General features: G+C 42.0%; 1 protein-coding gene across 3 annotated transcripts in view; it reads left to right on the top strand.

Annotated features, from left to right (window-relative positions):
• Positions 1–13,828, top strand: part of lrrc6 (leucine rich repeat containing 6) — a 27,938-nt gene extending 14,110 nt beyond the window's left edge. For all 3 annotated transcript variants that reach the window (XM_034554841.1, XM_034554840.1, XM_034554842.1), the window contains exons 10-12: positions 3,774–3,869; positions 4,638–4,714; positions 12,095–13,828. In XM_034554841.1, coding sequence (XP_034410732.1) covers positions 3,774–3,869; positions 4,638–4,714; positions 12,095–12,290 — 369 coding nt within the window. In that variant the 3' untranslated portion in view covers positions 12,291–13,828. The remainder of the gene's footprint in view (positions 1–3,773; positions 3,870–4,637; positions 4,715–12,094) is intronic.
• The last annotated feature ends 642 nt before the right edge of the window (positions 13,829–14,470 follow it).

Here is a 14,470-nt window from a genome sequence, read left to right as displayed (position 1 = left end):
AGTTAACTAAACTACTTGGTTGTGTCTAGTTAACTAAACTACTTGGTTATGTTTAGTTAACACAACTACTTGGTTGTGTCTAGTTAACTAAACTACTTGGTTATGTCTAGTTAACTAAACTACTTGGTTATGTTTAGTTAACACAACTACTTGGTTATGTCTAGTTATCTAAACTACTTGGTTATGTTTAGTTAACACAACTACTTGGTTATGTCTAGTTAACTAAACTACTTGGTTATGTCTAGTTATCTAAACTACTTGGTTATGTTTAGTTAACACAACTACTTGGTTATGTCTAGTTAACTAAACTACTTGGTTATGTTTAGTTAACACAACTACTTGGTTATGTGTAGTTATCTAAACTACTTGGTTATGTGTAGTTAACTAAACTACTTGGTTATGTTTAGTTAACACAACTACTTGGTTATGTGTAGTTAACTAAACTACTTGGTTATGTTTAGTTAACACAACTACTTGGTTATGTCTAGTTATCTAAACTACTTAGTTATGTTTAGTTAACTAAACTACTTGGTTATGTCTAGTTAACACAACTACTTGGTTATGTTTAGTTAACTAAACTACTTGGTTATGTCTAGTTATCTAAACTACTTAGTTATGTTTAGTTAACTAAACTACTTGGTTATGTCTAGTTATCTAAACTACTTAGTTATGTTTAGTTAACTAAACTACTTGGTTATGTCTAGTTAACACAACTACTTGGTTATCTTTAGTTAATACAACTACTTGGTTATCTTTAGTTAACACAACTACTTGGTTATGTTTAGTTAACTAAACTACTTGGTTATTTTTAGTTAATACAACTACTTGGTTATCTTTAGTTAACTAAACTACTTGGTTATCTTTAGTTATCTAAACTACTTGGTTATGTTTAGTTAATACAACTACTTGGTTATCTTTAGTTAACACAACTACTTGGTTATGTTTAGTTAATACAACTACTTGGTTATCTTTAGTTAATACAACTACTTGGTTATGTTTAGTTAACTAAACTACTTGGTTATGTTTAGTTAACACAACTACTTGGTTATGTGTAGTTAACTAAACTACTTGGTTATGTCTAGTTAACACAACTACTTGGTTATGTGTAGTTAACTAAACTACTTGGTTATGTTTAGTTAACACAACTACTTGGTTATGTGTAGTTAACTAAACTACTTGGTTATGTCTAGTTAACACAACTACTTGGTTATCTTTAGTTAATACAACTACTTGGTTATCTTTAGTTAACCCAACTACTTGGTTATGCTTAGTTAACTAAACATAACCAAGTAGTTTAGTTAACACAACTACTTGGTTATGCTTAGTTAACTAAACATAACCAAGTAGTTTAGTTAACACAACTACTTGGTTATGTTTAGTTAACTAAACTACTTGGTTATGTTTAGTTAACACAACTACTTGGTTATGTTTAGTTAACTAAACTACTTGGTTATGTCTAGTTATCTAAACTACTTGGTTATGTTTAGTTAACACAACTACTTGGTTATGTTTAGTTAACACAACTACTTGGTTATGTTTAGTTAACTAAACTACTTGGTTATGTCTAGTTATCTAAACTACTTAGTTATGCTTAGTTAACTAAACATAACCAAGTAGTTTAGTTAACACAACTACTTGGTTATCTTTAGTTAACACAACTACTTGGTTATGTCTAGTTAACACAACTACTTGGTTATCTTTTTGTGTATTTCCTCAGAGCTCCATACAGTACATTGATACTGGAAGGTTGCCAGTTCAACCACAGACGGCTGTTGTCAGCCAGTGGAGCTCTTGCTCAAGGGCACTGGGAAGTGGGCAAGAAAAAGCTTGTTAATTCGGACAGTTAGGGGATTTGAACCAAAGCCCTCGGCCAACACCAGCACACACATTAATGGTTTCAAATACTGTTAAATATACTTTGCTTCCATTTTACAACCTTTATGTCAAAAAGCCCCAAAACACAAGCGACGGGTCGAGACGCGTCAACGTCTTTCAACCCCAAGCAGCTCCTGAGGAGGGTTCGCATCCCGTTGAGAGGCTGCTGCCACGAAAACAAGCTTAAAATGTATTTCTGCTCTGAAATGTTCCCCGTTCTGTGCCCTCTAAATATTAAAGTATTAAACGTAGGTTCACGACTGTCTAAACATGCATTCACTTGAATGTTTAAAGCAAATTTGACCTTTCTTGAGAGTGTGCAGTCGCTGTTTATGCCCCAGGAACAGCCAACGTAGGCGTGAATGTCTTTCTGTTCAGTCCTAACCGCTTTACACAGCGAAGAAGTGAATAAGCTCAAACTAAAATGTGTGTTCCAGTCTTCTTCCTCGAGTAATAATCTGTCAGCTTGCCGCCGAGTCGAGGCCAGAGAGAAGTGTGATGGATGAAGAGTCCGATTTAGAGCAAACAGAAGCTGCCGAGTCATCCAACACGACACCTGATCCACACTCATTTACCAGCTGGGAACTTCACACTTGTGTTTTTTGTTTTGTTACTTCCCCAAAACGTCCGCTGTCCTTCAGGGCGAGACACTCTTTAAAAAAAAAAAATCTGGTGTATCCAGTATCGACCTGTTTCCTGTCAACCAGGAAAGATGCAGAGTCAGCAGGAGTTAGTGCTTCTCTGGTGTCGGGTGTTCATCTCCCACTCGGCGGTCTGCCAGAGCTTTATTGTGAAGGGGGTCTCGTCAGAAGGGTCGGAACCAAAGACGTCTATAGCATCCGCACCACGACCTCCTCACATGCGCCTTTAAAGCCACAGTGTGCAGGAGGTGGTGCCACCTAGAGGCGAGGTTGCAGATTGCAACCGACTGAACAGCCGTCCTCTCGCTCCTCCCTTTCACGTCACGTGAAGGCGGCGGTCATTAAAAATGACAACTTCCGTCTTCACGGGAAACTGTTCGGTTTCAGCTGTTATTTATTATATGAGAATAATCAATAAATCTTCTGGTCTCACACGGGGAACGAACGGCGGTCTCCTGGGTCAAAGGTCACCATTTTGTTCTCCCGATGGCCAGAATTCCTCTCGTTCAACATTACGGGGATGATAATATACAAAAGAGAGTTTTTGTGGTTTTAGCTACGACTGAACGAGACATCAACGTTCTGAGCAGGAACAGGAAACGTGAATATTATATTCTGTTTCTGATCCTTAAATGCTAAAAAGAAGAAGTTTGAATGGACCAAATTAAGCTTTTACATGTTTTTTACAGCTTTTATATATATATATACGAAAAAATAATATTACAATCGGGAAACTTTGCTTATTATGAGTTCACATGTCTGGAGATGACCACCAACAGACCACAGCGACCTTTGAAGCCTGATTAAACCTCATAAATCCAACAGGTGTAATCTTCCTGCTCCTCGGAGGCCTGAATGGCTCCACTTCAGGCTGTTGGAGTATATTTATGGCGCCTGATTGGACGGCTGGCGTGATTTACGCGGCGATGCATCAACTCAGACCTTTTTAAATTCCTTCTGAATATGAAGTCATGTGGAGGACTGACTGCAGGGGTCATCCGTGAGCACGGTTTCCCCCCGAAATTCACTCCCGGAATCAGATCGAAGTAGATGGATCTCCTCCGTCTGCACGTGTTTCCTCCCACGTCGATGCTGCTGCCGCTCAGTGACCGATGGCCAGCGTTCTCCGGCTATTCTGGTCTCTTCTGGAGAGTTCCTATAAAAAGACCCACTAATGACTAAAGTCATTTGACATACTGGGTGCCAGATCAGCGCATTAATCTTTCTAATTAAAGTTGTGAATCATTTACTCTGCAGATATTTCAGATGGTCCTGCCGGCTGAAGTGAAGCCCGACAGCTCGACGGCCCGGAGGTCCCAAACCACGGGACACCTGGTCCTCACCATGCCCCGGGTACGTACCGGCTTACAGGAGGCCTCTTCAGGGGCAGTTTGGTCACATTCACACCGGTTAACGGTTCCTCACTGCCACGTGGACAGAATAGTTGGTACCCTTCCCTTAAAAAAAGAAGACCGAGAAAAGAAAATATACCGAAAATGAACTAATGAAGATCAGACATTGCTTTTGAATTGTGGTACAACAGGATCATAAAAAAAAGAAAAAGAACGGATGAAAATGAATGTTCACAACCTTTTGAGGCAATCCCTGTACACTGTTTCTAACTCAGTGAGACTTCTGCACCTACAGGAACCACAGCGGTCTCCTGGGGGTCCTGTGTTTACTTCATACTGCGTCACTGTTACATTTGATTAAGTTGGCTGCGTACACATTGGAGAGCATTTCTCATGCAGCCATCAGTTCAACCAAGCCTGCTTTGTGGCACCTAAATTCCTTTCCAACAGTCCTTTTACCCGTGAAGCTGCAGCCTACGAGTCATAAAGGAAATATATAATGAAACAAGAACCAAAACTTTAAAGATCTTATTAACGCCGTTAGATTTCCTCCCAACGGATGAACTTCAGGCGGTTTCTCTGTGACTGTTCTTGTTCCTTCCAACGCGGATCGGCCGGTTTGTTCTCTCGGAGGTTTAATGAAGGAACTATTTACGGCGTCTATAAAGAGACTCCGGTGCTGACGCCGCAGAGTCGGCCATTAATCCTCCGTGTGAACGCGAATGAAAGCGTGGAGGCTGATGTTTCCTCGTCTGATGTGTCTGTTCAGGCTGAAGGTGAAATCAAGGCGACGAAGGCCGCCCCGTGTCCGGCGTGTCGAACCAGCAGCTCGGCAGACAAAGAAAGGTAAAGATTATCTGTGCAGACCTGATGATGTGTGGACAGGAAGGACAATTAACATGTAGACTTCATCAGCCCTCGTGCCCAGCTGCTTAATCTCATTCCAGGCCTGTAATGATGTTAGTCAAGTCTCTTGTCTCGTACGGTTACTTTTAGCCTCCATTTTACCGCCTTTATACTATTAAAATACAATATTTCTGACAATGTAAGCAAGCGTGTGTAAAAAATTATATATATAACCATAAAAACTGACCAAAACACACAAAACAATGAACATGAAGACAGACGTCTTGACTTAGTCTCAACCCCTCAACGTCTTGGTCTTGTCCTGGTCTCTGTACTTTCTGGTCTTGGACTTGACTTTGTCTTGGTTTAGGTGGTCTTGGTCTTGACTTAGTCTCAACCCCTCAAAGTCTTGGTCTTGTCCTGGTCTCTGTTCTTTCTGGTCTTGGACTTGACTTTGTCTTGGTTTAGGTGGTCTTGGTCTTGACTTAATCTCAACCCCTCAAAGTCTTGGTCTTGTCCTGGTCTCAATACTTTCTGGTCTTGGACATGATGTGGTCTCGATTCTTTCTGGTCTTGGACATGACTTGGTCTTGGTTTAGGTGGTCTTGGTCTCCGCTCAGTCTCACCCTGCCAAGTTCTTGGTCTTAACTTAGTCTCCACCCCTTAAAGTTTTGGTCTTGTCTCTGTCTCGTCCTGGTCTTGATACTCTCTGGTCTCGGACAGGACTCGGTCTCTGTTTAGGTGGTCTTGACTGGCCATTAGTGTCATTATTATGATATTATATTATTCACACATTACATTGTAAAATCCACATTTACTTCATAATGAGAAGTTAAAGCAAAAGTGTGTTTTCCTCTCAGTAAGTTACGACAACTTAAGCTTTTGGCTTGTGTGTATTAAAACTAACTTTTGGTTTTTAATCTAAAAGAAAAGCTTCATTTTCAAGAAGAAAGTGTGAAGACAAAATCCAACCAGAACTAAAAAGGGCAGTCGGAGAGCGCAGAGCGCCGCCAAGGCGCCAATGATGGCGGACGTTCATCCGCCTCGGGGGTTCCGATCTGCTCCAAAGTTCATTGGGTTCTTCCGGATGATGTTTCTACCTTCCACCAAGATTCATGAACATCGGGCTGGTAGTTCTTCCTGTAATGCTTCCAACAAACAGACACACCAACCATACCGGAAACGGTAAGAACGAATCATTTGTTGGACCAACTGAGTCGTACTCATGTAAAACGCTCTAAAAGTGAAGTTATACTATCTGGTACACGTAGATACACACAGTAGGTTTGTGATGTTATTGAGGCATGAATACATCAGTCTAGTGTTGGTCTCGGGTCTTTTGTTTGGCCTTGAGTTGAATGCCTCCTGCTTATCAGGTCCCCGTGGTCCTAATTACAGATGCCTGTTGTATATTAAACGCTACATGAATAGCTGTGTATCATCGGCGTTGATGACGGCGCTCTCTTTCTGGCCACTGATAACCTTGACCACAGGAAGATACTCTCACACAGTATCTCACATACTCTGAGCTCCAGGCATTCAGGCTTCATATCTATCCTTGAATGTGACCCGTATCCCAGACTGGGATCTGGGTCCCAGTCTGGGCTAATGGAGGGTTAGTTCTGCTTCACTGCTACAGGCGCAGAAAAGAACAGACTTGTTTAAACAAAACACAAATATTTGAATTGTTATCTGGTGTTCTTTACATTCTTGTTCAGTCTCTCCATCCAATTCAGCCCAGACTGCCCAGTCGGGTCACGTGCCTCTAATCTGTGGAGCCACGAGATTGAGGCCTCGATGGCCCAAACCAGGGTCTTTGAGTATTTACTACAACCTGAACCAGGATGACTGCTGATGGCTTGCATGTCAGCTGATTGGATTGTGACAACATTTTACAGACATTCGTGGTTCTCAGAGGATGCACCTTATTAGCTTTGGTTATTCCCAGACTTTTCATATCATCATCAGATCAACTTTTCTTTTTTAAATGGTCCAATACTGTTTTATGATGTTTTATCTGTTTCTCTTTGCGGTTGCGTGTTAGCCTGCTGATGCTAGCATGAAGCTAAAGCCTTGGTCGTGTTTTTTGATTGTGAAATTAAGCAATGTTGTTTTTACATAATATATAAAATATACAAATAACCAGAACAGAAAAATAGTTGCATTGATACCAGATACATTTATCTTGATGCCGCCATTAAGTGCCTGATTGTTGAAGTAGAGTTCTGTTGTGTTGGCGCTCTCCTTCTCTCGTACGGTGAGTTATAATAATCGCGTGGCATTGGAAACGTTATCCATATATATCTGTATAGGATTAGTTGGTTATTGCCAAACCTTTTCCTTTTAAAAGCAGGATTTGATGACTCGGCACTAGAGAAGGTTTGCGGTCCCTCGTCCTCTTGAGGTGTCGCTGAGCCTGGAGCAGCTTCACCTCTCGGTGACATCACATTAGTCCACAGTGCTGTTTGACTGAGCTCTGTTATATCATCATCATCATCATCATCATCATCATCATCATCATCAGAGCAGGACCCGCTCCTCGTCCTTCAAACACAACGAAGGGCCTCAAATTATACAAACGGATGAAATTGCTAAGCGACCCGCCGGCTGCGGAGTTATTGCGTCATTTGGGCGTGATTAAGGGCGACCTTTGACCCTCAGGCTCAGCCACATATTCTTCACTCCTCCGCTGGATGGAAATGGATCCAAGGGCCGCGATTGGGTTTGAGAAGTATTTGCATGATGACACGAGGCATCCTGAAGGTTATCAAAGATTATTTAAAACGTCGCAGCTACAGCCTGAGATGATATCCCACGTGGTTTTTTAAAAGGTTTGATCTGCTGTTGTGTATTAATATACTCAGTTATTATAAATGAACTGAAAATACAAAAAAAAGCTTCAAATTCTCATATTTTAGACACTAGAACCAATATCTTGTTTGATAAAAGAATACATTAATGAATCAACTATCAAAATACAGTCAGTTAATTATCTGGCAATCAAGTTGTTGATTATTTGTTTCTTCTACTTATTAATACCACTGTGTTCCAAGACCTCGGCTATTAACTGATAGAAATTAAAACATAACAAAATAAATAAAATTTAACGATCCTTAGTTTCAGGTCATTAAAAACTCATGAAAACATAGTTTTGCATATTATATTCCATCTGCGCCCCCTAAATGTTTCACACTGTCCTTTTTAAAGTTTCATTTGTTTTCCTCTTTGAAGGATTTTAAATCCCAGAATCATAATTAATTACGCATTTTGCATGTTTAGATGTCCACAGAAAGACGACGAGGGCCTGAAACCTCTGCAGTAAAATCACAATAATGCACAAGTCCACTGGACCCAGAATGATCGTGTCCCTCAGGACTCATCTCGACATCTAAACCTCTAAACATCTAACCCTCTAAACCTCTATCCCTCTAACACTCTAAACCTCTAACCCTCTAAACCTCTATCCCTCTAACACTCTAAACCTCTAACCCTCTAAACCTCTATCCCTCTAAACCTCCATCCCTCTAAACCTCTATCCCTCTAAACCTCTAAACCTCTATCCCTCTAAACCTCCATCCCTCTAAACCTCTATCCCTCTAACCCTCTAAACCTCTATCCCTCTAAACCTCTATCCCTCTAACACTCTAAACCTCTATCCCTCTAAACCTCCATCCCTCTAAACCTCTATCCCTCTAACACTCTAAACCTCTATCCCTCTAAACCTCTATCCCTCTAACACTCTAAACCTCTATCCCTCTAAACCTCCATCCCTCTAAACCTCTATCCCTCTAACACTCTAAACCTCCATCCCTCTAAACCTCTATCCCTCTAACACTCTAAACCTCTATCCCTCTAAACCTCTATCCCTCTAACACTCTAAACCTCTATCCCTCTAAACCTCTATCCCTCTAACCCTCTAAACCTCTATCCCTCTAAACCTCTATCCCTCTAACCCTCTAAACCTCTATCCCTCTAAACCTCTATCCCTCTAACCCTCTAAACCTCTAACCCTCTAACCCTCTAAACCTCTATCCCTCTAACCCTCTAAACCTCTATCCCTCTAAACATCTATCCCTCTAACCCTCTATCCCTCTAAACCTCTATCCCTCTAACACTCTAAACCTCTATCCCTCTAACCCTCTAAACCTCTATCCCTCTAAACCTCTATCCCTCTAACCCTCTAAACCTCTATCCCTCTAAACCTCTATCCCTCTAACCCCCTAAACCTCTATCCCTCTAACCCTCTAAACATCTAACCCTCTAACCCTCTAAACCTCTATCCCTCTAACCCTCTAAACCTCTATCCCTCTAACCCTCTAAACCTCTAACCCTCTATCCCTCTAACCCTCTAAACCTCTAACCCTCTAAACCTCTATCCCTCTAACCCTCTAACCCTCTAAACCTCCATCCCTCTAAACCTCTAACACTCTAAACCTCTAACCCTCTAAACCTCTAAACCTCCATCCCCCTAAACCTCTATCCCTCTAACACTCTAAACCTCTAACCCTCTAAACCTCTAAACCTCCATCCCTCTAAACCTATATCCCTCTAACACTCTAAACCTCTAACCCTCTAAACCTCTAAACCTCCATCCCTCTAAACCTATATCCCTCTAACCCTCTAAACCTCTAACCCTCTAAACCTCTATCCCTCTAACCCTCTAAACCTCTATCCCTCTAACCCTCTAAACCTCTAACCCTCTAAACCTCTATCCCTCTAACCCTCTAAACCTCTAACCCTCTAAACCTCTAACCCTCTAAACCTCTATCCCTCTAAACCTCTATCCCTCTAACCCTCTAAACCTCTATCCCTCTAACCCTCTAAACCTCTAACCCTCTAAACCTCTAACCCTCTAAACCTCTAACCCTCTAAACCTCTATCCCTCTAACCCTCTAAACCTCTATCCCTCTAACCCTCTAAACCTCTAACCCTCTAAACCTCTATCCCTCTAACCCTCTAAACCTATATCCCTCTAACCCTCTAAACCTCTAACCCTCTAAACCTCTATCCCTCTAACCCTCTAAACCTCTAACCCTCTAAACCTCTAACCCTCTAAACCTCTATCCCTCTAAACCTCTATCCCTCTAACCCTCTAAACCTCTAACCCTCTATCCCTCTAAATCTCTATCCCTCTAACCCTCTAAACCTCTAACCCTCTAAACCTCTAAACCTCTATCCCTCTAACCCTCTAAACCTCTAACCCTCTAAACCTCTAACCCTCTAACCCTCTAAACCTCTATCCCTCTAAACCTCTAACCCTCTATCCCTCTAACCCTCTAAACCTCTAACCCTCTAAACCTCTAACCCTCTAAACCTCTAACCCTCTAAACCTCTAAACCTCTAACCCTCTAAACCTCTAACCCTCTATCCCTCTAAACCTCTAACCCTCTAAACCTCTAACCCTCTAACCCTCTAAACCTCTAACCCTCTAAACCTCTAACCCTCTAACCCTCTAAACCTCTAACCCTCTAAACCTCTAAACCTCTATCCCTCTGAAGCAGAATAAAATAAGAAATGTACAAACACACCAATGTCATATTTAGATCAGGACCTGGTCCCACGGTGTCCTTTTGGGTTTGAAGACGTTACCTTTGACATTTTTAGGCAAGTTTTGGTTCCAGGCTGACGTAAGCCAATATATTCTAATACTCCAGTTATGAGATATTAAGATCTCACCATCATCATCACGTTTCCATCAGCGGTTTAGTCTGCCTCTCATCAGGTGACTCCCTCCCACACTAATCCTGTGTGGATCGGCGGCTTCAGACACTGAACAGAACCTGCTGATGTTGTTACTTGACTACCCCTCAATCACTGCATGACCACCAGACAGTCTGCACACGTTCATGGAACCCGGAGAGCATCATTTTAACTTTGAGGTCTCAGGTTCAAGTAGATGGAGACGGACAGTTCTGCAGCTCGGATGGACGGTAGAACCGTGGACTGTTCCTGGTTCAGATGCTCAGAACCCACAACGTCATCATCTACATGTATTTATCTGAGCAGCCAGAACGGAAGCAAATGTTACAGCAGCCGCAGACACACGGTCTAAATCTGGCACAATTAGGAAGAACTACCTGAACAGAAATAACGCATATTTATTATGTGTTTTGGTGACTCGTTTCTTCTTTCCTTTGCCTCCATGGTAACCAGGACGTGACAAATGTCTTCCAACAGGAACCCAAAGAGAGTTTATGTCCGTCCGACATTAAACATACTGTATGTGACATGAGGTCATTTATCTCACTGCTCCGCAGGAGCCTGATATACGTACATATTAGGAGTTATGGGACACCACACCTCCACTGCAATGCATTAATGCATTTCATATTTACACGGCCGCCGAATATCACTCGTACATCAGCTCTCATATGGACCTCCCAGTCCCATTAAGGCGTGACGTCTCTGCACCAACTCAACCAAAACAAGGGATTTATTGAACTTTGACATTGAAGCCATTCTCATTTGGTCCATTCAGTGATTATCAGGTGTTGTATATGTCAAATGTTGTGTTTGTTGTGTATCAGGAACAATTAGCAGATTCAGTGTCTCCTGCTGGGAACTAAGGTTCAGTTTATTTTTTATAGCCCAATATATCACAAACTCCCCTCAGAGGGCTTTACAATCTGTACACATACGACATCCCTGACCTTTGACCTCACATCGGATCAGGAAAAACTCCCCAAAAATAGAAAAAAAACGTTCATTGGAAAAAAGGGAAGAACCCTTCAGGATAATAATTAGTAGCAGGCATGGACCACGATCCAGACCTCCACAACCCATGAAACAGAAGGAGGTAGAGAGGAGGGGGACGGGGGGGGGGGGCGGAGCCAGTGCAGAGCAGCTAATACAGGAGTCATGTGATCTCTTTTCTTAGTTTTTGTGAGTACACGAGCTGCAGCATTCTGGATCAACTGGAGGGACTTAAGAGACTTATTAGAGCAGCCTGATAATAAGGAGTTGCAGTAATCTAGTCTGGAAGTAACAAACGCGTGAACCAGCTTTTCTGCATCTTTTTGAGACAAGATGTGTCTGATTTTTGAAATGTTACTAGATTAATAAATGAAATCCTTGAGATTTGCTTCACGTGGAGTTAAAGGATCAAAGATCCAGGGCAATGCCATCTACACCAAGACCACTGAGATACTTGTTTCTGATTGGCTGGTAGGTAAACATGGAGGTATTAAAATATAATTTAAAAAGCTTAAATAACATAAATAGTAAACAGTGTGAATTAAAAAGTAAATAAATAATAATATAATAATAATAATGATACTCAGAGTCTCTATCTGGACGTGTGGTCACAGCGTCGCGTTCTCAACCCGTAACAGAAGAAGAAGAAGCTGTTGTTAACGTGTGTCTTTCCCCGACTTTGATCAGAAGACGCAGCGGCGTTCCCGAGAGGCTGGAGGTTGACCCCAGCAAGAGCACAGCCGTCGACCTCGCCAACATCGTGCGGCGCCAGAGCACCAAACAGGGTCCGCTGGGTACGACCAGGACGGCTCCGCCCACCGCCACGGTTCACAGGTTCTCTGACGGGTTCGTGGACGACCCTGATGTCCCCCCACTGCTATGAGACTCTAAGACTCTGACGCGTCTGTTCCCGAAACCTTTCAGGTTAAACTGTGCATAGGCGGCCTTTATTCTGACCTTTAATTGGGCCTCTTTTTGGGGTTTATTGGGGCTTTATTTGGGCCTTTATTGGGGCCTTTATTTGAGCCTTTATTGGGCGTTATTTGGGGCTTTATTTGAGCCTTTATTTGAGCCTTTATTGGGGCTTTATTTAAGCCTTTATTGGGGCCTTTATTTGGGGCTTTATTTGAGCCTTTATTTGAGCCTTTATTTGAGCCTTTATTGGGGCCTTTATTGGAGCTTTATTTTGGCCTTTATTGGGGCTTTATTTGGGGCTTTATTTGAGCCTTTATTTGGGCCTTTATTTGAGCCTTTATTGGGGCCTTTATTTGAGCCTTTATTGGGCGTTATTTGGGGCTTTATTTGAGCCTTTATTTGAGCCTTTATTGGGGCTTTATTTAAGCCTTTATTTGGGCCTTTATTTGGGGCTTTATTTGAGCCTTTATTGGGGCTTTATTTAAGCCTTTATTTGGGCCTTTATTTGGGGCTTTATTTGAGCCTTTATTGGGGCCTTTATTTGAGCCTTTATTTGGGGCTTTATTTGGGGCTTTATTTGGGCCTTTATTTGGGGCTTTATTTGAGGCTTTATTTGGGCCTTTATTTGAGCCTTTATTGGGGCCTTTATTTGAGCCTTTATTTGAGTCTTTATTGGGGCCTTTATTTGAGCCTTTATTTGAGGCTTTATTTGAGCCTTTATTTGGGCCTTTATTTGGGGCTTTATTTGGGCCTTTATTTGGGGCTTTATTTGAGCCTTTATTGGGGCCTTTATTTGAGCCTTTATTTGGGCCTTTATTTGGGGCTTTATTTGGGCCTTTATTTGGGCCTTTATTTGGGCCTTTATTTGGGGCTTTATTTGGGCCTTTATTTGGGCCTTTATTTGGGCCTTTATTTGGGGCTTTATTTGAGGCTTTATTTGGGCCTTTATTTGAGCCTTTATTGGGGCCTTTATTTGAGCCTTTATTTGAGTCTTTATTGGGGCCTTTATTTGAGCCTTTATTTGAGGCTTTATTTGGGCCTTTATTTGAGCCTTTATTGGGGCCTTTATTTGAGCCTTTATTGGGGCCACCATCACATCAACCGAGTTCAATACGGTTAAAACTACTGAGGGTAAAATTAGAGTTCTCGAGAGGCAGCCAGCAGTTTATTGACCCTTGAGATAACGTTCTGTTTAAACCTCACCAGCTCCATTCAAAGGAACTGTGTAAGCATCAATGTTCTGGCATCTTGTTTATTTGTAATCATTCCACATGTATAGTGAGTTATTGTTGTGTAACAATATCCTTAATAGTAAACAAACGTTTTGAATTCCAGACAATACATTTATTTAATTTATTTAGTGTTAAATTCAAAATGGACCGGAGACCATCTTCAGCGCCTTGCTGGAGGAGGGGTTTAACTTCCGAGCCCCTTAAAAGTTATTGTGGTGACAAAAGAATACCAGCTTCTGCATCTTTGATAGAAAACAATAAAAACATTGGAGAAAATGAAAGTTTCCCTTCTTTCCTCTCAAGCCTCCTCTCCTCTTCTGCTGCTCACCCTGGTGGTCGGTAGAGAGAATGCAGCTTTAACACATGAAGCATAGACTTCTATACAACCAGAGGAGTCGCCCCCTGGTGGTCAGGAGAGAGAATGCAGCTTTAACACATGAAGCGTAGACTTCTATACAACCAGAGGAGTCGCCCCCTGGTGGTCGGTAGAGAGAATGCAGCTTTAACACATGAAGCATAGACTTCTATACAACCAGAGGAGTCTCCCCCTGGTGGTCAGTAGAGAGAATGCAGCTTTAACACATGAAGCGTAGACTTCTATACAACCAGAGGAGTCGCCCCCTGGTGGTCAGGAGAGAGAATGCAGCTTTAACACATGAAGCATAGACTTCTATACAACCAGAGGAGTCGCCCCCTGGTGGTCAGGAGAGAGAATGCAGCTTTAACACATGAAGCGTAGACTTCTATACAACCAGAGGAGTCGCCCCCTGGTGGTCAGGAGAGAGAATGCAGCTTTAACACATGAAGCATAGACTTCTATACAACCAGAGGAGTCGCCCCCTGGTGGTCAGCAGAGAGAATGCAGCTTTAACACATGAAGCATAGACTTCTATACAACCAGAGGAGTCGCCCCCTG

This window comes from Cyclopterus lumpus, chromosome 17 (genome assembly GCF_009769545.1).
Source record: "Cyclopterus lumpus isolate fCycLum1 chromosome 17, fCycLum1.pri, whole genome shotgun sequence".
Classification (NCBI taxonomy): Eukaryota; Metazoa; Chordata; class Actinopteri; order Perciformes; family Cyclopteridae; genus Cyclopterus; species Cyclopterus lumpus.
This window is presented reverse-complemented; position numbering and strand designations above follow the sequence as displayed.